We start from the raw sequence: 22,896 nt of genomic DNA, 5'->3' as shown, positions 1-22,896 counted from the left end.
AAGAGGGGAAAGGAAGTGCATGTGTGTGTGTGTGTGTGTGTGTGTGTGTGTATGTGTGTGTGTATGGGGGGGGTTATAATCCTCAGTTAGGAGACTAGCTCCTGTTATTGCCTCTCAGCCCTCACCAGCTCACCAGATCAATTGTGGAGGAGCTCTGGAGACCACAGCAGCTGCTGACAGAGTCACTATACTTGTAGTTCATCCAGTGTTTCAGCTTATTGATTGCACGGGTGCATGTAGAGGTTGCCACAAACCCATCGCCCTTCCTTTCACTCCTCCTGCTCCACGGCCTTTTTAGCATTGCCATTTTCAGTCCTCAGATCTCCAATACCTCCACCCACGGCCATCTTTTCACATTTCCACCAGGGCATGGAAGCGAGAAGGAGGAGGCCCGGACTTGCTGAGACGGATGCAGAAAATAGCCCCACTGCAGGCAGAATGAAAATACTCTGTTCCTGGGGAAGTGTCTGACCATAAGGGACAGTCTGAATTGGACACCTCTGCTGAGGTGTGAAGTAGAGTTTTTGTGTCTTTCCACAGATAGGAAGGGGAAGAGGAGGTTATGGTGGGTGTGAGGAGGGTGGACTATGTGGCTGTAATAGTGCAGTGGGAGTAAATAGACAAGGGGAGAGAGAGAACTCAGGGGATTGTCACCAATTGTCACCATGAGCCGCCCATCTTTTGTATTAATTTTCCTTTTTGGGTGCCTGGGGGCCAGGGTGAGAAATTATCTCACCTATAAATAGCGGTGTGAGTGTGTCCATACGTTTGTGTGTGTGTATGGATGAGTGCGTGTTCTTCACTGAACCCATTGTGATGAAGTGGTTTACACCCATAGCTGGGGGCCAGGGTCTTTCTCCATCTTGCCAAAGGGCCCATGCTAGTTGGAGGCTGTCACTGTGAATACATGGCTGAATGAACGTCCTGTCTTCCTTTCATTATTCACCATTGCTCTTCAGCCATATCTCATGTCCCTCCCCAGAGGGGGAGGTGCGGTGTCACTGATTCGTACTGCTGGCAAGACAACAGCTTTTTCCGTCATAGGTTCAGTCGTTTCTTTGAATGATAGTCAGGCACGGTTAAAGGAGAAATAGACCCTTGGATGGTATTATCAACCTGTGATGAAGAGTTGTGATTTAATTTTCAAGTGTGCATATTTTTCCTCAAGCTGCCTCGTCGTCCTCCTCTTCTTCAAGTGATGAGTCCCTGCATTAGGAGTGACTTTGAACAGGAGGGACGCAGCATGAGCAAGGTTCTTTCAATCAGACCTGCGGGCATGGACACATGTCTGTGATCATGGCCAAACTCTTCACTCAAAACAATGGCTGCCTACAATTAAGGTCAATTTAAGTAATTACTTTGTTAAAAAATGTTGCCTCTGCCTTTTTTTATGACAGTTGTGTTACTGGCTCAACTCAAGCTACAGTAGTTCATTGTAGGGGTGGGAAACACGGCCAAAATCTTCCATCATGGTATATATAACAGTATGATACAGGAATTGTTCTGCAAATTCAAGTAGGAATGTTGCTCTGCTCTGTATTTACAATTGAACTCTCTTCCTCTCCTCCTCTGTGTTTTCTTGTCATTCTCTTCTTCTGTGGTGGTTGGCAAACCAGTTTAGAGGTACATTAACTTAATCAACCGTCGCTGTCACGTCTTGTGAGAACATAGAAGAAAGTCCTTCCCAAATCACGTTGCCTTGTGAGGCAGCTGGATTTGTGAGATCACAGTATCACGAGAATCCAGCCCTGCCTGTATATGTATCTATCTAAGGATAGCTCCTCTGGTGGAAACAGCATTACCAAAACTCAATTGTCGTGCTGTGTATACCATCGTCTTGCTCATACCAAGTTCACTGGTTACCTTTTGGCTATGGAGCATCAGGTTAGCCAGCGTTAACTTGTACACACCAGGGGTCTCATTTCTAATTGTTGCACAGAACAGGGCCTGAAATAGGAAGTGTGTGGAAGCTAATAAGGGTTTGAGATGGTGTTCACAAATAATTTCTCATCCTAGAGTTGTATATCACCTTTTGTGGGCATGTGAAAAAAAATTGTGCATGTATCTGAATGTGTGAATTTGTAAAAAAAAAAAACAGTTTGTGAATGTGTAATAAAGTTTTGTAGCTGTAGAAATAATTTGTGCATGTGTGAAAAGGTTTTGTGCACACAGATCACAGATAATCTGCACATGAACAAAAGGCTTTCGGAGCTGTAGAAATATTTTGTGGGTGTCATTAATAATTACTTTGCGCAGGAATGTTTTCAACTGTGAGGTTTCACAAAGTCTGAGAGACGGACACACAAATGTGTATGTGGCACTGAAGAATACAAGCTGCAAGTGCAAATTTTGACCCTGTTTTCAGGCCAAAGCTGACAAGCTGAGTAGCACGATGCCCACTGACTAGCCAATAAGAGGAAGCCAAACTGTCCAATCAGGGGGCAGAAATTTCCTGTGTTGATTCCAGCATGCTCCAAAAGGAAAATGTAACCCATTAAAAGCTTTTCATGTCCTTCACACATTTAATTTCACTTGATATCAAATGTAAATTCTAGATCCACATTATCATAAACATTCAAACCAGCAGTGTTATTTGTTTTTGCTCTTGTGGTGAGCCATAACTATTCGATAAGCACCTTTCGGTGTGAAACAATATAAGGCAGCCACTCAGAGTCCACTCAGCTCAGTCACCAAGTACAATTGTAGTCGTCATATAGTTTTTGTGTGTGTAAAATCCCTGCAGCGCACACGACTGTGCTGTCAGATGTACAGAGCACACTGGAGACAGCGAAGTGGCTGCCACACACACACACACACACACACACACACACACACACACACACACACACACACACACACACACACACACGCTGCCTTCTCCAGTCACCTCACCCGACACACCTTCACCTCCTGCGCATGAATTGTGTAAATTAGCAAAGTCTGTATATAAAGGCAGTGACAGCTCCCGCACAATCGTTACACTCTGTATCCTCATTATTAGTCCTAATAATGCAGGCCAAGCTTGCCATAACAGAACTGACATAAATAAATAAAAAAATGTGTTCACCTGTCAAACTTCTATTGTCAGATGATATCCCTGGGTGGGGGATTGCACTAATAGTCGCCATCATTTTTGGCAGGGTATGAAGCGGTCTGTCTGATTGCTGCAAACTTATAAATACTGCAGTGACACTTGTGCCTAATGCTGCATGATGGATGCACTGGCACTGCTGGAGGACTGTTTGGAAGGAAGAGTTTAAAATATGTGCTTTCTAACCTCTACCTCACCTTCGAGCACTTTGATTTCTGTGTCAGAGACGTTCCTTTTCTTCTTCTTTCTCTTGGCTGTTGCCGTGATTCCCCGTAAGGAACCGCTGACCAGCAGGCTCATTTCAGTGCATCAGCATTCATGAGGTGCTTTACATTGGCCATTTATGGTTGAATGTGGGTGTTTATGGGATACGAGGCTGATCCACATGTGCTCATTTCCAGGTGGGTTGTGATTTATAAAGGGTACGTTGCCTGCAGTTGTGCGTGTGCATGGTGTTATGAATCTGATTATTTTATGGCATGTGCCATTTTCGGCCTTTTATGCGCACATACTCTTTTAGCACAGTATGGATCCTATGCAGTGTTAATAAATGAGACCCCAGGGCTCCAGACCAATGGACCAAGGCTCTGTGTATGTTTTCACAGTTTAGTGGACATAGAAAGTGTCAGAGGAGCCCCTGTTTGGCAGTTCGAGCCTCAGCTCCTGCAGTCTCCCTGTGCAAAACACTGAATCCCAAACTGCTCCTGATGGTCATTATTTCCACTGTGGAAAGTTATGCGATTCACCTTTTTGTGGTCGAGCAGTTGCTCAATGTCCTGATCAATCTGTCAAACACAGGCTCTGCTGCCAAGAGAAAAATAGATGGAAAGAGGAGCTCCCGTGGAACGTAGGGAAGGAATTTGTGACCTTTCGGATATGCAGCAGGACCTCTCACCACCCGCCCATCCTGCCACCATGTGTTTGAATTAAAACGCAGCCTCTTATTCTCTCCTATAAATCCTCCTTTGTTGATATCCACTGAACCACAGGGGCTGTGCTAAAGTGTTACAATTCACCTTTTCCTACATGTTTCCTCAGTCTGCCTGAATTTCCTAAAATAACTTGCAACGTCTCTCAGAGAACTCCAGAGGACCCTCGGTGTCCAGCTGAGTTTTATGTGTCAGTGGAAAGAGTAATGAACCGAGAGGAGTGAAGGTAACTGTAGGACCGTGCTTTTGTAGTGAGCCAAATCAGCCTTTCTCTTACATTTACAGTTTCGAGAGAGCTTGATGTTCATGAACATGAAATGATTTCTTTTCCTTCTGTCACTGATCCATGCATGTATGGTTGATGATCAATCGTGTAATACATTGTAGTATCTAAGAAAAAGCAGTTTTTCGTCACTTTTGAGAGAATGACACCAAAATCTGATGTGTAGATAATTGTTCTCCAGTTAAAACCCATCACAGTTGTCACAGGAATGATCAGTGTGATGCTGCTTTACATCTACATTTGGCCAATGCGCCTCAGGAATAACAGCAAATGTCAAGGAGGGTGTATCGCCAGCAGCACATCCACCCGTTTCAGTTTTATCTGTGCCTCACACAAACACCACAGCGCACCTCTGAAAACACGCCGAGCAGAGCGAGGTAAAAACGCACCTTTGTCCACGTGGATCTCCAGTCAGACCTCTTGATATCTGCCGCTGGTGTTGTGAGACTGCCGGCCTCTTGAGAGCGAGATTCTCCGTCGTCTTCTGTCTCTTTTTTCTGGCCATCAGCCAGAAGAGCCAGTGAGCGGAAAACAAACACTGAGCTGAGAGATGAGAAATGAGAAATGAAAAGAAGAACAAAGCTCATGCACAGATCTTTGAAGGGCTGCTTGAAGTCACGTCTTTCAAGCCACATCTGGAAGAGGAAGATTGTGTATGTCAGTATTAATCATCAGACCTGAGATGATAGAATACATTTCATATATGAAAGGCTGAAATCTTATATACGGTGTCAGTATTGAGCTCTTCTGCTGTACTTGTGGCCCAGTTACTCTGTGGCCATGTCTTTATTTCACAGTTAGTTAAGTGATGCAGTAAATCAGGCTCCACAGGCGTTGTTATCTATGTTCACTGTGCTCTTATTGGTATTTCTATTGGAGGACTGCTGTGTACTCACGAAGCAGCTGGCAGAGAGGTCAAAGACTACAAAGCCTCCTGAGACCCTCTCCTATATATGTCTCTTTCTTTGTCCCTCAACCCACCCTCCACACACACACGCACGCACACACAGGTACACACATAAACACACTCACAGTGTACACCTTTCCCCAGACAGCCATGCTAATCCTTCCTGATTTACCCCAATGTCTCGTTACATCATTATATTTAATGAACTTCCCAGTTAAATAAAGTGGCTTCAGCAGCTCTAATTTCTTCCTTAAAATAGTGTGTTTCATGGACAGAAAGTCCTATTAGGTGGGAGTTGAACACTGTCTGTTCATAACAATTTACTCCAGTGAGTTTTTGCAACTTGTTTTTTTTTTTTTTTTTTTTTTCCCTCCACATGTACAGTCTGGTTTCTCTTGGTTGGATTTGTGAGATGCTGTTTGGGTCCTGTCACCTGAGAAGACTGATGAAGATTATAAAGCTTGTTACAATTACAATTGTACTACTCCTGGGAGGGTGAGCAGTAAAAATAATAATATGATACCTCTATTGATTCAGTGGGAAATTACTGCTTGTATCTTCCAATGAAGGGACACAGTCAACCACAGAGCAGCGCCCTGAGGCTGTAAGAGATTTAGTGTCTTGGTCAAGGGAACTTGAGCAGAACTGATGCTTGAACCTGTGTCCTTTGACCCCTAGATGACGGTCTCACAGCTGGCTTTGTCGCCCTCCTGCACATTTACTTGCTTGATTATGTTCACAGCTTCTCCTCGCAGCCTCTTTCTGAAATCCTGCAACACTTTGCTGGTTCTGTCTCCTTAGTTAATTCCTGTCTAAACCAAACACTTTCAGGATAAAGCCAGATTTCACAGATTATTTGTTTTTTAATTAGGCATGATAGTAGATATCATAATCACTACCCAAAGCCACAGAAATTCCCTCTGGTTGTCTCTGGTTGACTGTACAGTGCACAGACCAAGTAATTGATATTAAATGATATTTTGGAACCAAAGGAAGTGGCTTCATGGTTCACATAGCAGCTAAAACATCTGGAACCACAAAGGTTTTTCAGGAGTGAGCCGCTGTATTATGTTGGAAGATAGGAAGCAAATAAAAGATGTCTTCTTGCATTTGATGTTTTCCTTACATACTCACCCAGGATGTGACATGTTAGTCATCTCTGTAGGTAATTATATCAGCTTGGGAAACTAGGCTACAACATGCTTAGTACTTATAGCTGACACACTTATTAATAGGTGTAAGAGTGCTAAAGGAGGGTGATATGAATGAAATCACCGGCGCAGTGTTGATTGTAACTATTCATTAGGATTCATGGCTAATGCAGCATATCAACTACTCGAAAAGGATTTTCTTCACATTGATGAAAAACTCAGGTAAACTCAGTTTTTCTGTAAAGCAGATCTGCTCCTTGATGTGGAAAAGGACCTAATGCAACCATCAAACTTAAAAGATATAGGTAGAAATGGTATACAGGAGTGTCCAAAGGTTGACATGTCCAACATCTCACACTTCCACTCCGAGGTGCCGAGGTTGATTTTCAGATGTTTGCAGGTGCAACACAATAGGTGTGAGAATATTCTCCTCAAACAAAAAGCGGCGTGATCTTTGTGAGAAATAAAGTGAAGGTTATTTTGTAAAGAAAAAGGATCACTTATTCTCCATCAATTTAAATGTAATGTGACATAGACAAAACACTTCAGCGCTGCAAGGTCATGAATAATTAAGAGTGAGGTTGCATAACATAGAGAGCAGGGCCAGGACTGAGAGTGACCTATTTTATCGTACCATTATTAGGAACAGGTAATGGTCTGTGGAATTTATTGGTTTAGTGGTGCAGATACCAACGGCTTGTTCACTTGTACTTCTTTGTCCAGGATGATGGATCAGCGTCGAGAGACTAAGTGCGACGGTGATAATCATAAATGTTGAGTCTGCTCTGAGCAACGACTGACCCGTTTTAGACGGTTCAGTCTCATCTGCCTCCGTATCCTGCAGCAGAGCACATTTCAATCCCAGCAGCTACCAGACACAGACGCAGGTTAAGTGGACGCATGTTGACTCCATGATAGACGGCAGGGAAATAGATGGTACCCAATCAGAAATGCAAGCTGGGACCAGAAAAGGGCACGGGGAGGAAATGGAACATCCAGCTTGTCGCATAATTAAAACATTTGAGCCAGGAGCGAGTTGTGATTATGATGGGACAGTTAATCTATTTGCTATTTCTTTATTCATTTCCCTGGTGAGAGGAAATATGGATTGCTGGTCAGTGAAATGAACCTTTCAAAGATGAGACCTGCTTCGGTCTGCTTATCATTGTTAAATAATAGATGTTAGTTGTTAGCTTATTTTTGTTTGGCTGTCGGATACGGCAACAAGAATCACGAAGTGGACAAGAGAAATAAAATAAACCTGTACTATATTAGAAAGACAGTTTATATCATATTTTAAGGAAGCTTAGAGCAACTATGACAGTGACTGAGGTTACTTTTCAATAACTCCACCCCCACCGTCGTCGATCTTACACCGGCGTGAACAAAAGCACGCATCTCATTGTCAGCAGCTAGCAGACATAAGCAGCTGTAGCGATATAGATATTTTTTCTCTTGTATGAACAAGTATCATTGACCTTTGTTTCAACTCCCTCCTTATTTCCTGTCTTTTCTTTAGATAATAAAAGCATCAACTACAAAAAAAATACTTTTAAACCCTCCCACCCTATAAATTATATTTAATAAATCATTTATACTTTTAAACTATGGTTTGCCATCGAAATACCAGTAATATCACTGTTAGACAACCATATATGGTAAAATCAACATATGGTTACACTATTACCATTCCATGAATTAATGAGACAAGTGGTGATTATAGGATCTAATATCCTAATTAATGATTTTGTGATTTGTGCCTGTTTATTTGCCATATAACATATTTTCAAATTAAACACTTTTGAGAAAAAGGATGCAGAAGATAAATAGATAAAATGTACTTTAATAGGAAACAATTACATTTCCCCAATTCAGACAGGGTTCTTAATTACGGTTGTGATATTGTTTATGTTGTATGGGAATTTGTTTTGTAGGCTTATGGTTTGTGTGTATTTTATGCAGCAGTGACACTGTTTACAAACATGTATAGAGCTGCGTCAAGTATGAATAAATTAGCATCTGTTTTGAAGCAAACCTTCATGTTAACAACAGAGAGAGTGATGAGGAAGAAGCTAATTTTCACACGTGGAGTCAGAGATTTTTTTTTTTAATTTATCAAAGGGCAGTAGTCTGGATAGCCAAAGGAGGTGGAACTGAAATGAATATTATAATCACAGATTAAACATTGGAAAATACCTGCAGGGAGGGACACTGTTTCATAAACACCTCAGTTTGGAGAGACTTCGGTTGTAAGGTGAAAATGGGATTTTTTTAAAATGCCACTTGATGTTGCAAAATACCTTAAACAGCTTCCAGTCTCAGTGTCTCTGCTGCCTCCATCCCAGATCATACACACGTTTTTTGGGATTATGATAAAATATGTGTGGAATAACACTGAGAAAAAGATGAATCTAATTATTATATATGAATGTCCCTCGCTCAGGTCTCAGATGGGTAAGATGATATACATCAAACGTGTTTATTCAATGTGATGTAAAATCATAGTTTCCTCATGAAAAACACTGATACATCAATCAATATGCTAATAAGTGAGAAGTCTGCAATAAGCCACAGTTAAACACCACTGATGTAAAAAAAGAATGGTAAAATTTCAGAACAAAAGGCATTAAATTGTAGCTCTTGAAAGGAAGGTAAACAACAAAGTAGCCTAAAGTCAGGACCAGAACTGAAAATATGATCAAAACTTAGTAAAGCCGATCAAGTCTAATGAAACCTGACAGGCTATCTCACAGAAGAATATTGTATTACTAAAAGCATGATGCAGAATGATGCAGAATCCAGTCATCCACAGTGTTTCCACTGGACGGCCCGCTCAGCTTCACATGCTCCAGTAATGTCAAAGTAGCACTGATCACCTGCGGCTACGGCAAAATATTTGGAGTTGGTAGAAAAATGTCTTGTTTGTCATTTCCTGTGCTGAAGGCAAAAACCCTCACACACACACACACAGTGGAGCGAGGTCTCATACTGTCATGGAGGGCTGCAAATATTCAGGTTTTCATATTTCATTTTTCCTCCGAATATAACATGAGGTGATTTGACGATGAGTTCCTCCTCTCTGCTCGACGCTGTGTTAATCAGTGACATCACCTGCTGTCGTCTCAGGTAGAAATAAAAGGCCGCACTCCCTCTTGGCACGAGGGTTAAAACCTCTCACACAGAGAGGATATGATCACTGTGAACAAGCCACTGTTTTAACAAGCTAAATGTTACTGTCAGCAATGCACACACATATTGGTACACAGCTTTCTCACACGCTGTTTTCTTTCTCTCGCTCATCTGTGACAGTATCCCTTGGAGACACATGTATGTGTGTGCGCCTACAGTACACTGAACTGCCTTTGTCTCGATTTCCCTGCTCATTATCGGAGCAGGTTCAAGGAGATGGGTGCTCATTTGCATAGGCAGCCCCGGGCTGGAACCCCTGCGTGTAGCAGCCAGGTGATTCATACCAGCTCCTATAGTCTTATTTTGCAGAGGATTAGATTAAAACCAATCAATCAGCCCAGATCACCCTGACCCAGAGGAAAATGAGTCAGGTGACTGCTCTAAGACCATCATGTTTCTTGTCCTCTCAGAATAGCCCATATTTGTTGCACAACCGTGGCAGCACTGCAAGTCTGTACATTCAGTTAAATTTAGAGATGAGACATTTCTGAAAATCTGAATGTTCGCACAGCGAGGGGCAGACCAGCGTGAGCATAAAAATTCAAATAAAGGGAGCTGTGTTGTGTAGTAGGGTGCAGAGGGGGTGATCTGTCTCTCAACGGGTCTGTGTGGGAAAGGATATGAAAGAAAAACCACAAGAGATCCAGAACAAAGAAAAGCCTGACAGATAAGTACTATTCGAGGAAAAAGGACATTTATCCAGTAGCAACTGTGTAGAAATGAAACCTTCAATCTTTTCACTTTGCAAATAGTAGCAGAGAACGTAGAGAGAGTGAAGATTTGGAGAAACTGCTTCTGAAAAGAAAGGCATATTTGTAAAGTAAAGTAGCGGGTTTACTTTTGTTTTTCTAAAGAGCAAAGAGAGTTTGTAGACTAAGAACATTTCAAGCCCATCAGTCATGGAAAGCGGCATCTGGAAGATTTCAGTCCGGGTTGATTTGGCGACACCTGCAGGAAATGTGGTTTAATACTCCAGGCCGCTGAATTCTGGGGGCAGCAAAACAATCTTTAATAACTGGGATCTGATTTTATGCTTGAGTCTGCAGACAGCGGGGCGCAGTGAAGCGAGCTGGTTAGCTCTCTGAGAAGTTGGAGGTGTGCAGCCTGCAGCTCTACATCTAACAGCTCGCTGTGACTCCTTCATGTTCCACTGCTCCCTGCACTATTTCAAACCGACCCACTGTTAAAAATGCAGAAAATGTTTTGTGTATAGATGTATTTAGACCTTATTTTATAGATTAAACTATGAATCAATGTATAAAATAACTAAAAACAGCTCCATATTGACCAGCTACAGCAGTTACATGCTGCTTATTGTAAGCAGCATGTAAGCCAATAATTTAATTTGTCATAAAGTATCAGTCATGAGGCCGTTTTTCTGCGTTGTGTGCCCCTACTTTTTACTTAGACACATACTTATCATTAATGTTTAATGGAGTTTATTTATTTTGTGTACTATATCTCCATTCATACAGTAGATTCTGTTGAGTTTGGATCAAGGAGGACCAGCATTAATGAGAGGAAATCTGTGTTACAATTATAAGAAGTAATCAGTAAACAGTAAACAGTTCGTGGACTTCAATTTTTGTCTGATTTTTTAATAATAATTCAAAAGTAGGATTTTCTTGTGAATGGCTACGAGGCCAGAAATGTTAGAAAATTGGAGAATAAAACATGAACGTGAAGGTCTGCAAACTCATTTTAACCAATTTGATTTTGAGGGTCTGACACTGCTTAACTTTAATCTGTCACGGCTTTTTGCTCATGTATTCCTAAATGGTATCTCACACTCAAACATTCATCTGTCACTTTGCGAGCGATCATAGCTGAGACCGGCCTGTGCAGCTCGCCCGGGCCTCCTCCAGCTGCTCTGATGGCCCATTGGAGAGCTCACGTCTCTGCAGTCCCTTGAGAACTGTATGAAAGCATAAGGCCAAATTATGCAAGGCTAATGTCCTCTTTAGAGAAAATATGGTATAATATTTATAAACTCTCCACTTTCTATACACACCACTGGAGGGAGCAAATGTAGACATAGATGTGGTAATGCAACTTTAATGGACTCGCATGGGAGGACATATTCATATTAATGTGTCAAAGACATAGTGTTATGTCAGCAAAGTGAAGACATTTTAAAGCTACACATCTCTGATATTTTCTGCTTGTCTGAGGTCTTCTGCCCATCAGAACTTATCATATGGATGATGTCCATATTTCCATTTTCAGTTTTTAGCAGAGTTGGTCTAAAATCCGCCATGGCTCTTCATCCAGACCCCCTTGCTCTCTTTACTGTGGCCATATTTCAAGTTTTATGTGACAGGTGTCAACAGAGAGGATTTAACAGTGAATTTTATGATGCCTCTGAGTGTTTTAAAGCTGCGCCAAGCAACTTCTGCACTCCAAAACAAATAATAATTTGCACAACTATGAAAAAACACATGTGCCGACAGAGAAGCGACGACCCTGAGAGCCGCTTCAGTTTGATGGATACAGCAAGACATACTGTGTATGTGCCACACTGGACCTTTCTTGAGCACACTGCCATGATTTTCTGCTTTTTAAGCTTTCACTTACAAGCGAAAACTGATCAAAGTGAACCTGGAGCTGTGAAAGTTGTGCAAACATCAGCTGATAATATAGAATACATGCAGAGCAGCTGTGCAGCAACGCCTCATGTTACACGTCTTAACTGTCCACTTTGTGTCTTTTTCTTTCACATAGGAGAGGAAGCTGAGCGCATTCCCGACTATTGAGGTCTGTGGTACAGACATCATCAACTACATGGTTCCACTGTCTCGCCAGACAGACTTCTTTGTTCCAGAGATGAAGGAGGAGGTGAAACCAGATGTCAAAGAAGAGGACTCTGACGAGGACAGAGGGACTGACATCACAGGTAACACTGTGTTTTGTTCATTCCAGCCAAACGCTGTTGAGCCCTCATGAGGACATGTGCGACAGTGTCAAACAAAAAGCATAATTCCAAATACCAAACAAAACATCTGTTTTAACAGATTTGTCACATGGCGGTTGGTTTTTGGGGTCATTTTGTTGCAGTCGAGCGTGTTGATAGAAACACTTCTGGGCTTCTGCTCTATTGAGACTACAGCTTGTGTCAGTTTGGAGCAAACAAACAGGAAATACGTGGCAGCTTTGATTTTGTCCGACACTGCACTGACTCCCCTCCCGCCCCTGATCACTGAGGACATGTGATATACGAGACTCTGTAATTGTCCTGTCACTGCAAGTATGTGTCTTGAAGCGCAATGTCTTCTCTGCTGCTATTACTCTTTCCAACTTGCTGGACCTGTAGGCTGGACCTCTGGCGGTATTGACTTTGTCATTGTACAAATCACTCGAGAAAGAAAATGGTGTTGGCTTGCTGGGACAGAGTGGGCGGAGGTGGGCTGATGTACATCAGGCGCTGTCAACCTTGAGCTTAGATCATGTAACATCGCTTGTAAACACAGCTTAAAGACGTGCTTACCAGAAGACGTTTCAGGTAGAAGGTCCCACCTGCTCTGTGCATGTTTAGGGCGTCTGACGCGGACGGTGTGACATTGCCCGAGACAGGGGAAAGACATTCTTGGCACAGAAACAGCGCCGTTGTCGGCTGTGGACTGACATCCTGCTGCACTGAGAGTCGAGGCTGTTCACTGTGTTAAATTAGCTTGTCGGCATCACCAGACCGAGACAAAGTTTTTGGTTATTGCTTGCTTTTCTAACAAATTAGAAAGTTAATAAGTACAAATTCCACAACATTTCAGCATGGTAATTCAGATAAAATCTAATTGATCTTGCATGTTTTATAATCCTTTAATTATGGTGTCTTTCTTCCCTAACACACACACACACACACACACACACACACACACACACACACACACACACGCACACGCACACACACTCACTCACTTTCTCTGTCTCCAATCGCGTTTATATTGAAATGAAGACGTGAAGCATACACGTTGAAATGATTTCAAACTCTAATTTTGAGTCTGTTAATATCAATAAATTACTGTTGAGCAAAGTTTGTTGACTGCCGCAAGGTTTTCAAGCCAAGCAATGAAAGCGCAGAAATGTCATCAAGCTGCAGCACAATGTAAGAAGAGATGACCTGTTTATTGGTGAGGTTATGCTGGAAAACAGAGCTCCAGAAAGGCTGCCATATAAACGTTCAAAGCTCATCCGCCATAATCCAAGTGTTAGCAATGGTCAGTCACAGTCTGCAGTGGTCATCAGAGGGGTACACGTTGAAACACAGGGGTCCAGGAGCAGTTTGAGGAGTTTGTTGGAGTTTGGTGGTTTGTTCTATGCAGTATGAGAACATATTAAAAAGAAAATATTACAAATCAGATCACTAGCATTGAAAAGAATCTGCCTTAATCTAGGGCTGGGCGGTATACCGGTTCACACCGAATACCGGTGTATATTTTTGCTATGATATGAATTTTCAATATACCGCCACACGGTGTATGTGATTACACAATGTCCGGGCGACACTGTTTCAGACGGGACCGTTTTTTTAGTTTGAGATCAATCACGAAGTTCCTGGTTGTTCACATAAAGAGGAGGGGGTTTCTAGAGTGGAGGGAGCGCTCTTCATGCGATAACCTATCTCTGGGGTTACTTTCTTCTGGATCATCATTTGTGTTACTAGGGTGAATTTGGGCACCGCCCCTCGAATCTCTTGACTCTGACTGGTCAGTAGAGGTGTCGATCACCAAAATAGACCAATGGGTTGCTGAGCTATTGACTGCTCTAACTGCGTGGTTAGTTTCACCGCTCCGTCTCATGAATGAGCGGAGCGCTAATAGAGGACTGTGCTGAGCAGCCCGAGGTGTTATTTTACTGTTTTATTTGCATTCCGTCCTTTTATGAGAACTAAGAACAATAGCAAGCAGAAAAAAGGCTGAAAAAGTGTTTTCAACAGAGGAGTTTCTCCATATGCTTGGGCGAGATAACGGTACTCTGCCCAAATGAGCGCCTGGATATACCTGTGTTAAAACATCTGTCTTCCAGATGAAAGAAAGAAAGAAAAAAAAAATACCGTCATATACCGTGAAACCGTTGTAATTTTGAAAAATACTGTGATATAGATTTTTGGTCATACCGCCCAGCACTACCTTAATCTTCCTCAGACTTTACTAAATAAAAGAATCTAATGTAAATAATATTAAATAACATCAAAACAGGGAATATGGGCAAAATGAATGTCCTGATGAACATTTAAACTTTATATTGAGATACACAGTTTCACCATTGGGTAGTTCCTAGCATGTATTAGTCGCGTATTGGCTCTTTATTGGTTTGTTTTCACTAAAGAACCTCCTAGTTGCTGCTTATTGATGGTACATAAAGAAGTGTGTGTACATGAATTATGATCTTAATAACCTAACCCCCAGAATAAGGTATTAATAAGTGCTTTATGAAGACTAATAAAGAACTAGTTGATGCTGCTTAATGTTACCTTAATATAAAGTGTGTCCAAATTCAGGTTCATCATATTGAATCAAACAGTCTTTTACTAAACCAGAATGAGCTAAACATAAGCCTTTGGGATCCCACTGCATGTGACTGACTCCAAAAACACTTCACATGTGCTTTAAACACTGTTTAAAAGAAGGTGCGATTCTTTTCATGCTCCTTTTGAAACCCTCGAGCACAGGCCTGGTTTACTGTTCACGGGAGAGCTGCGAAGGAGCTGTTGTGTGATTGGAGTTTCAAGAGTGACAGAATTTCTGCTGCGAAGTGAAGTCTCACTGTTATCAGAATTTAAACAGCTGTGCTGCGTATGGCCGCTTTTGCGGGAACCGTAAAAAATTGGAATGTAAACTAGTCTTAGTTGTGTCTTTGGAAAGTTTTGTTGAATGTTTTTAAATGAGATTTTTATTTCAACTTGGGAAACTTGTTGAGGTGTGCATTTTCTAAAGTGTTCAGCATTTGCACAGTCAGCACAGGTGTTGCATGTTATCCAAGAAGACGAAGAAGACGTGTGAGGGCGTCTGAATGCCTGCCTGTTTGTGTGCGGCATTGCTGTGTCATTGTGGATATCTCTGATATCTCTGTATTACATGAGTTATTGGACTCAGTAGCCACTGTCAGAGATGGAGACTGTACAAAACAAAGTGTGTGTGTGTGTGTGTGTGTGTGTGTGTGTTTGTGTTTATGTTCTGGGTCCCAGAGACAGCTGAACTTTCTTAATGAGAGACGGATCAATCACTGGAGGCTGAGCTTTGTCTGACAAGCAAGCTGTGGAAATCCTGCTCCAGCACCTGAGAGATTCAACTTTTCATCCCTCAACTCCCTCCACTGTCCACATTAGATAGACTGTCTGCACCATATACTCTGACTGCGGCCAGCATTTGTCCTGCTTCTACCATCGAAGCTCACTGAGAGCAGTAAACACCCCAACAAAATGAAAAGACTTTTTTGATAGTCTGGTGATCACAGCAGCTACTGTTTGTGCTGCGAGAAGCTTGTTAATCTTTTAAAGCCACAAACCAGCCGCGGTGCAAAGCGGGCCAGTGGGCTTCGTGTTTAGACCGCTGATAAATGGTCAGTTCGCCACAGAAAGCATGACAGGCCGGAAAATACGACAGGCTTGTTAAACTGCTCAACGCATTTGAAAACACTTCATGTCTATTTGATTGTGATCAGTGTAGAATTACTCATCTTTAGGTAATAATGCTCAGTACGTTGCATTCTCCTCTTCTGCAGTGGTTTAATGGCATCCGACTGGAGAATCAGTGTGCACAACTCCTAATATTCACGTAACAGTGGTGAATTGGGAATGAATGTGCATTAATTCACATTTTCTTTTGCAGATTTTCTTGGAATTTTGCTTTAAATTTGTGCTAAATTTGAATGGAAACTTTACTGTTATATGAACATGCAGAGTTTATTTTTTATATTTATTGCTTTTTTCTATTATATTACACTGTTTACTTTGACACACACATGCATGCGCATATTTCCAGCCCTAATTTGTAAACCAGAAGTTCCATCTGCTGTATCACTCCTTAACTCCTGTTTGTGCATTTTATTGCCGTGCTTTCTCGCCATCCTCTCTGACTCAGTCTCCAAACTCTCAGCATGCCTCAGCCCTGCCTGTGTCTAATTACCTCCTTAAAAAAAATCCTCTCCTCTGTTTCAAACAGTTTGAAGAACAAGACCCTGATTCGCTGCTAATAATCCCAATGGGCCCAATTTAGGAACTAATTTAGGCAAATGTTATCTAAAAGACTTTGAGAGGCACAGCTGGCTGGCGTCAACCTGGGCACCAATGTCGGGACTTGCTTACAGTTGTGGAGGGGGTGAAAGTTGTCCAGTGGGCTGAGGCTCTTCCTTGGGGGGCTGTCCACCCAATTACCTTAAATAGACCCATTATTTCCTGTAAAATTCCTTGTATTGTTAAATGAGTCTCTCCGGAAAAGTCCTTTTACGGCAACATGCAAATGAAATAGAAATCACTGCGTACACTCCATCTATGTGCATGTTAAAGCAATACCTCTGTGTCACATTCACACTGGACCTGCTCCAAAGAAGACCATTCCCAGTGGTTTTGTTTGGACCTGCTAGCTAATCAACAGGCCCATAAATAGATATAAATAACCTAAATAGGCTTCCCATATATGATATTCTTCACTGCAGACAGGATGGGATCTGCTGGATGTGATAATTAGATTGCTGAGTGATGTTGAGATTCGAATGAATGAAAAGGAAAGACTAACCTCAGCGAGCAGCTCGGAGACTCCCAGTTTATTGTATCTGGGTCCCTGGTGACACATTTAGTGCAAAAACACTTTGATGTGTGGATGAGATTTATTTCCAGTGTGAAAGCAGCAGCAAAGTAGCTCGGACAATAATGCTTTACTGCCCTGTGGGACAGTCAAGTCAACACAAGTCAGATTTTATTTGTGGAAGACGTTTTATATGGAGGCCGTTCATTTCAAACCAAATAAGATATATTACTGAAGCTAATTTGATTCAGAAGAAAATAAAAGCAGCAGTATGTTGCATAGGAATAGGAGCGGAGACAAATTTCTTAAAACAATACAACAACACAGTCACAAACTGAAGAAAGTTTAACCTCTAATTATAGAGTTAAAGTGTGTTTGGCAGAGAGGTTCCAGAAGATGATTCATTTGTCTTACCTTGATCACAGCTTTAACAGCTGTTGTAATAAAACACACAGTTGGAAAAACAAAATCTCATTTATCAGTTATACATGTGGTGTTTTTCTGGATTTTTCTCACATACTCTTCTGCCTCTGAAGTCTCTTCTGGAAGACCAACTGTGGAAGGCTCACTGAGTAATCTTTGTTACGTAGGTGGGAGATGTGCTGCGCCTCTCAAGTCTTGGTTCCTGTTTTCCCTTTTTTTGCAATTTTAGGCTGTCTAAGCAACAATGTCTTTCATTTGTCTCTCTCGTTTCACTTGTGTTTGACTCACTGGACACACAGCGAGCCCTTTTCTCTCTATGAAATATTGATTGTTGGACTGAATTTCTTTCAAAACTTCCTCTAAGATTTTCATATTGCTGGGGGGCACCCCGGTAACTCACCTGGTAGACTGTGTACCATTCATGAAGGCAGAATCCTTGCTGCGGCACGTGTTTGATTCCAGCCTGAGGCCCCCCTCCAGCCATCACCATCACAAATTAAGCAAAAATGCCTTCAAAAAATCGTTGAAAAAACAGAAAAAGATTTTCATATTGTATTTTCACTGCATTTACAATCTTCCTGCTCACAACCGTGCACATTACAACATTTATCTTGTGGTTCTCTAACACACAAACAGTAGTAAGAGCTAATGAATGTCTGTTCACTCACAGAGAGACGTAGATCAAAGGCCAATTAGGATCAGGTTTGGTCTGAAAGCATTAGCAAGATGATTATGTGGGTGAGGAAATCTCCATCAATTCAGCTGATGGACGTTCTTCACGATGATTTCAGACGTGTTATGTGCTGTGGACGGCAGCTGCAAGAACACTCTCACCCCGCTAAGCCACAGTTAGCTGTACGGGAGCACAATAGATGGAAAATTAAATGCGAGTAATGAGCGGTCTTTGGGTTTATGCAAAAGATCCTTTTTCTCTTCAACAATAATAATCTGCTTTTTGCGAGCTCAGCTGACACACAGACTCCTAATGAGTTATAATAACCAGGTTCAAGCTGAAGGAAGGAAGTGGAAAAGGTGTTATTATAATAAAGTATTAGCTTAAATTTTCTCTGAGACAGATCTGGTGAATTTTAGGGGACCATAGCATCAGACGTCTCATAACGTTATTTTGCTCAGCTGTGATCAAAGGATTGCAGAGAATGAAAATTCATCTCGTCCTTCATCTTCACAGCTTTGCATCGACTTTTATGAGGTTTATTACAAAGCACAATATCAATGTTAGTTAATGCATCAACCTTTGTTTCTATATAAACATAGTGATGGTTTTTAGCCATGCTAGCAGCATGACTTGATATGGCAATATCTGTCTGGTGATCCAGACTCCAACATCTCAAAAATGAAGCTGAAATTTTTGGCTTTTAGTGAAATATCTCAACAGCTGCTGGATGGATTGTATTGTGTGAATGTACGGACATTAAATTACCAAATGTTAGCAAGCTAATGGTGAATGTGGCTAACATACCTGCTTAACATCAGCATGTTAGCATCGTCATTGTGAGCATGGTAGCATTTAGCTCATAGCATTGCTGTTCCTAAGAGCAGTCTGTATACTCATGTTACCATAAGTCTCTGCTCACTGAAAACATTTGCTCATTAGGCCTCTGCACAGTCTATCTTAACAAGATATGATGGTTCTTCACTGGTTGTGGTGGTTGCTGGCAACTTCTTTAAGCCAACCATGATTCACCCATAAGTCCAAATAGCCAGGGTAAATTATTGGGTATTCAAACCTTTATTTTCTGTGCCCTCTGAATTGTGGAGGTACATTAGTTGTGACTTCTTTCCAGTGTCAACCAGGGAAGTCCTGCACTATTAAGTACAACATATCAGCTCATTATAAATAGCACACAAACACCTGTAGCTCGCCCTAATTGAGTTGTCGTCGTCTGCGATCTTGTTTTTGCATACTCACAGACCCTCTGCTATCTGTGCCTCTTTCCCGTGTTGCTGCAGGTGCAGACTCCCACAGCGATGTGAGTTCAGTGAGCGGCGGCGTGCCTTGGGACAGCAGAGAGACATCCCTGGCTGCTTCCACAGCCGCCTCCCTGGCCTCTTCCCTGCCTCTGAGGGACATAATGGATGCAAACGAAGACATTAAGCCCAGAGACCAGAGCGACAGAGGCTCGAATGAGTCTATGGGCAGCGGCTCGTCCTTTGAAGAGCTTGACATGGATCAGGAGGAGCAGGAGGAGGGCGAAGAGAGGGAAGAGAAGGAAGACGGAGAGGAGAAGGAGGAGGTCCCTCAGGGTGAGGACGGATCTACAGAAGCAGTTGAACTGGTGCCTGAGAAGAAGGAGCCCTTGGGGGATGGAGAAGAGTAGAGAGGATGCTGAAGAGATAAGGGATGAGGCCATGTAACACTGGCATGCTAGAGGGTTTCTCAGTTGTTCCTCTTTCTGGTTATCTGTCATGTAATCTTGTTGGTGGATCTAAAGCTGCTCGTGCCATGACCAACATGCCACATTTCTGCGCCTTTTAATTCCTCTTTTTGAAGCCTGTATGTTTTGTTAAACTGTAATCTCTCTCTCTTTTTTAAATAATTCCTGATCCTTTATTTGAAACTCTGTCAGGATAGAACAGCAGACAGCCCCCATAGGGTTAAGTCCCGTCGATAAACCGAATTTTCTCTGCGCGTGGTGTGCAGCAAATGAGAGGCAAGATTTGTTCAATTCTATATTTCATTTCAAACTGTAATCGTGTGTGAATCACCACCATTCCTGTGCAGATTAGAAGTGACACCTCAGTTTACGATTAGCATCGAAGGAAAGACACTGACGCTGGCTATCCTGGATCATCATACGGCATCTTTTTGCCTATGTGTGACAGTTGATATCGTACCCCATTTTCAAGGTCATCTCCTGAAGGACTTGTTTGTCACGTGTTTATGTGCATAACCTGACTTTGGTGTCTTGATATACAGTGATGACAGGGTAAACATGTACAGGAGCCAATTCCCTAGAAATTTTCATTGACCTATTTCATTGTGTTGTTAATTTTTTTCTGGAGAATAACGCAGGTTGAAATCCTGAAGTCTGAGGCAGAGAGGAAGCCACTGTCATCAACAGCAGTGAGGTAACATCACCAAAACCTCCAAGTCACCACGACTAGGATTTAAAATGCAATTCAAAGAAGTAAACTTTCACCCTCGGATACTGTACAGAACATTTTATTGTCACTCAGTGCTCAGATAATTGCTTTAGTTTTTTACCACAATGGTCACTTCTGTAGTTGGTTTGTTAAACCACTCTGCAGTTCTGTTTTAGCCAAAGTTCACTCACTTCCGGAGACTAGTTGTGATATGTCTGTAGGTTGAAGTTGTCGGTGCTGTGAGACCTTGAAAATAATGTACAGCACATTGCCATGGTTGTGTCGTTCTGTCTGTAATAAAATTTCCAAATGAAAAGTTCAGTTGACAGGAATCAGCTGCGCAGAGATTTTGTTGTACAATTATATAAACCTTATTCTATACAGACCTTCATTTTGAGGTTTGATCACACATCGTTGCTGCTCTACTCTGAGGACGTCCGTTTTTGTTTGTCTGTGTCCCAACAGAGATGGAGAGATGTAACAAAGTGTTGCTGGCAGTGGGACACATTGTTACTGAAGAGGCAGTAAGCATCTAATAACTTATGAAGCTCTTTTACAAGCTAACTGCTTTCATGCTTTCACTAGAATAAAAGAAAAAAAAAAAAACATTCAAGAAACAACATTCAAGAAAGAGGCCAGTAATGGCAGAATGTAATTTTCACTGCAGAGATGTTTTAAGATTTGCTTCAGGCAACAATTTCACTCGCTACACTTAAAATGTTAAAAAATGTGCACAAAATAATACAAGTTTGGGTACCTTTGGGCAAAATCATTGACCTGCAGAGTCGACGCGCCCCCACAGACCGGCCGTGCATGCACAAATTTCACACCCACCTTTTTTTTATTGAAAATGTAGCAAAACATAGCGCCATAAATAATACACAAGTCTCTCTCATCCATTCTGTTGTTAGGATATGTGCAGTGCTTTTGAAATTACAGTAATTTCTTATATCCTTGCTGATGTACCAAAAGCTAATATTAGAGCTAGCCTTAGCTAACGGGCCTGTTAGGCTAGCCTCCATAGCCAGTCTGAGGAATCCATAACAGAAATCTAGAGCCAGCCAACAAATAATACTTGTATTTAGGGCTGAACAGTCAATCACAAATATTATCAAAGTTGCACATAACATTAAAAATGAAGCACTGTGATGCCGCAGAGATGCCCCAGCCTACAAATCATTTCATTCCATCGTAAGAGAACATGCCTGGAATTAAAGTTCCCGCTAAAAATCATGTCGCAATATCTGTCAAAATAGTCACACATAGGCATATCATTCAGCCCTATTTGTATTATTTTTGACATGTTTAATTTATTTGTGGAACAAGATCATCATATAAAACTCCACGTGGAGGAACATAGTTACTGCACATTATTTATCAGTCACCATAAATACTTTGAATGAGCAGCCGGACTTAAAAATATGATCATGAAAAGTTCTTGTATCCGAACTCTGTCACTTCAGCAGCAGCGTACTGATCTGAGCGGCATCTGAATCAGAGTTTGGCATTTGTGTCACAATTTATTTAATCAGCTGTGTGTACAACAGAGGAGGAAGAGTAGGCTGCAGCAGACTATTGATGTTTTATGGACATGTGTTCTCTAGCTAGTGGTCATTAATGAGCATCATGACCTATATGTACAAATGTTTTCATTCAGATCCAACAACGCCACAGGCGCAAGAGAGTGAAAAGGTCCGTCTTGCTCCTGGTGGATAGGCTCACCGCACGTCAGATATTGCAGATACATCAAATGATAATTGAAGTCATTTCAAAACAGTATCTTTCCAACATAATTTTTCCACCAGTGAGTTTTATTTATCATCTTTAAAATGCCCAGCTCGATTCATATCCTGATCACAATTCCCTACAAACAAACCGACACACAAATGCTCTGTTTATGTTACGTGTCTGTGTAAAAGAATGAATATCAAATTTTAAAATAGCAATATCTGTATTTCCCTTTCAAATCCTACACAGGGCTGACTGTTGGAGACTCTTCCACAGTTCAGAAAAGAACGCAATCCATAATAGATACGCAGTAGACAGGAGACAAATCAAAGGAAAACCCTGAATAAAGAA

General features: G+C 41.7%; 1 protein-coding gene across 1 annotated transcript in view; it reads left to right on the top strand.

Annotated features, from left to right (window-relative positions):
- Positions 1–21,149, top strand: part of tex264a (testis expressed 264, ER-phagy receptor a) — a 68,175-nt gene extending 47,026 nt beyond the window's left edge. The window contains exons 3-4 of the mRNA XM_070959419.1: positions 12,272–12,443; positions 19,684–21,149. Of these exons, the coding sequence (XP_070815520.1) occupies positions 12,272–12,443; positions 19,684–20,051 (540 nt within the window). The 3' untranslated portion in view covers positions 20,052–21,149. The remainder of the gene's footprint in view (positions 1–12,271; positions 12,444–19,683) is intronic.
- Positions 21,150–22,896: the final 1,747 nt, after the last annotated feature.

The sequence above is a fragment of the Chaetodon trifascialis genome, chromosome 3, assembly GCF_039877785.1.
Source record: "Chaetodon trifascialis isolate fChaTrf1 chromosome 3, fChaTrf1.hap1, whole genome shotgun sequence".
NCBI classification, from domain to species: domain Eukaryota; kingdom Metazoa; phylum Chordata; class Actinopteri; order Chaetodontiformes; family Chaetodontidae; genus Chaetodon; species Chaetodon trifascialis.
Note: the sequence above shows the minus strand (reverse complement) of the source record. Positions and strands in the feature narration are given on the sequence as shown.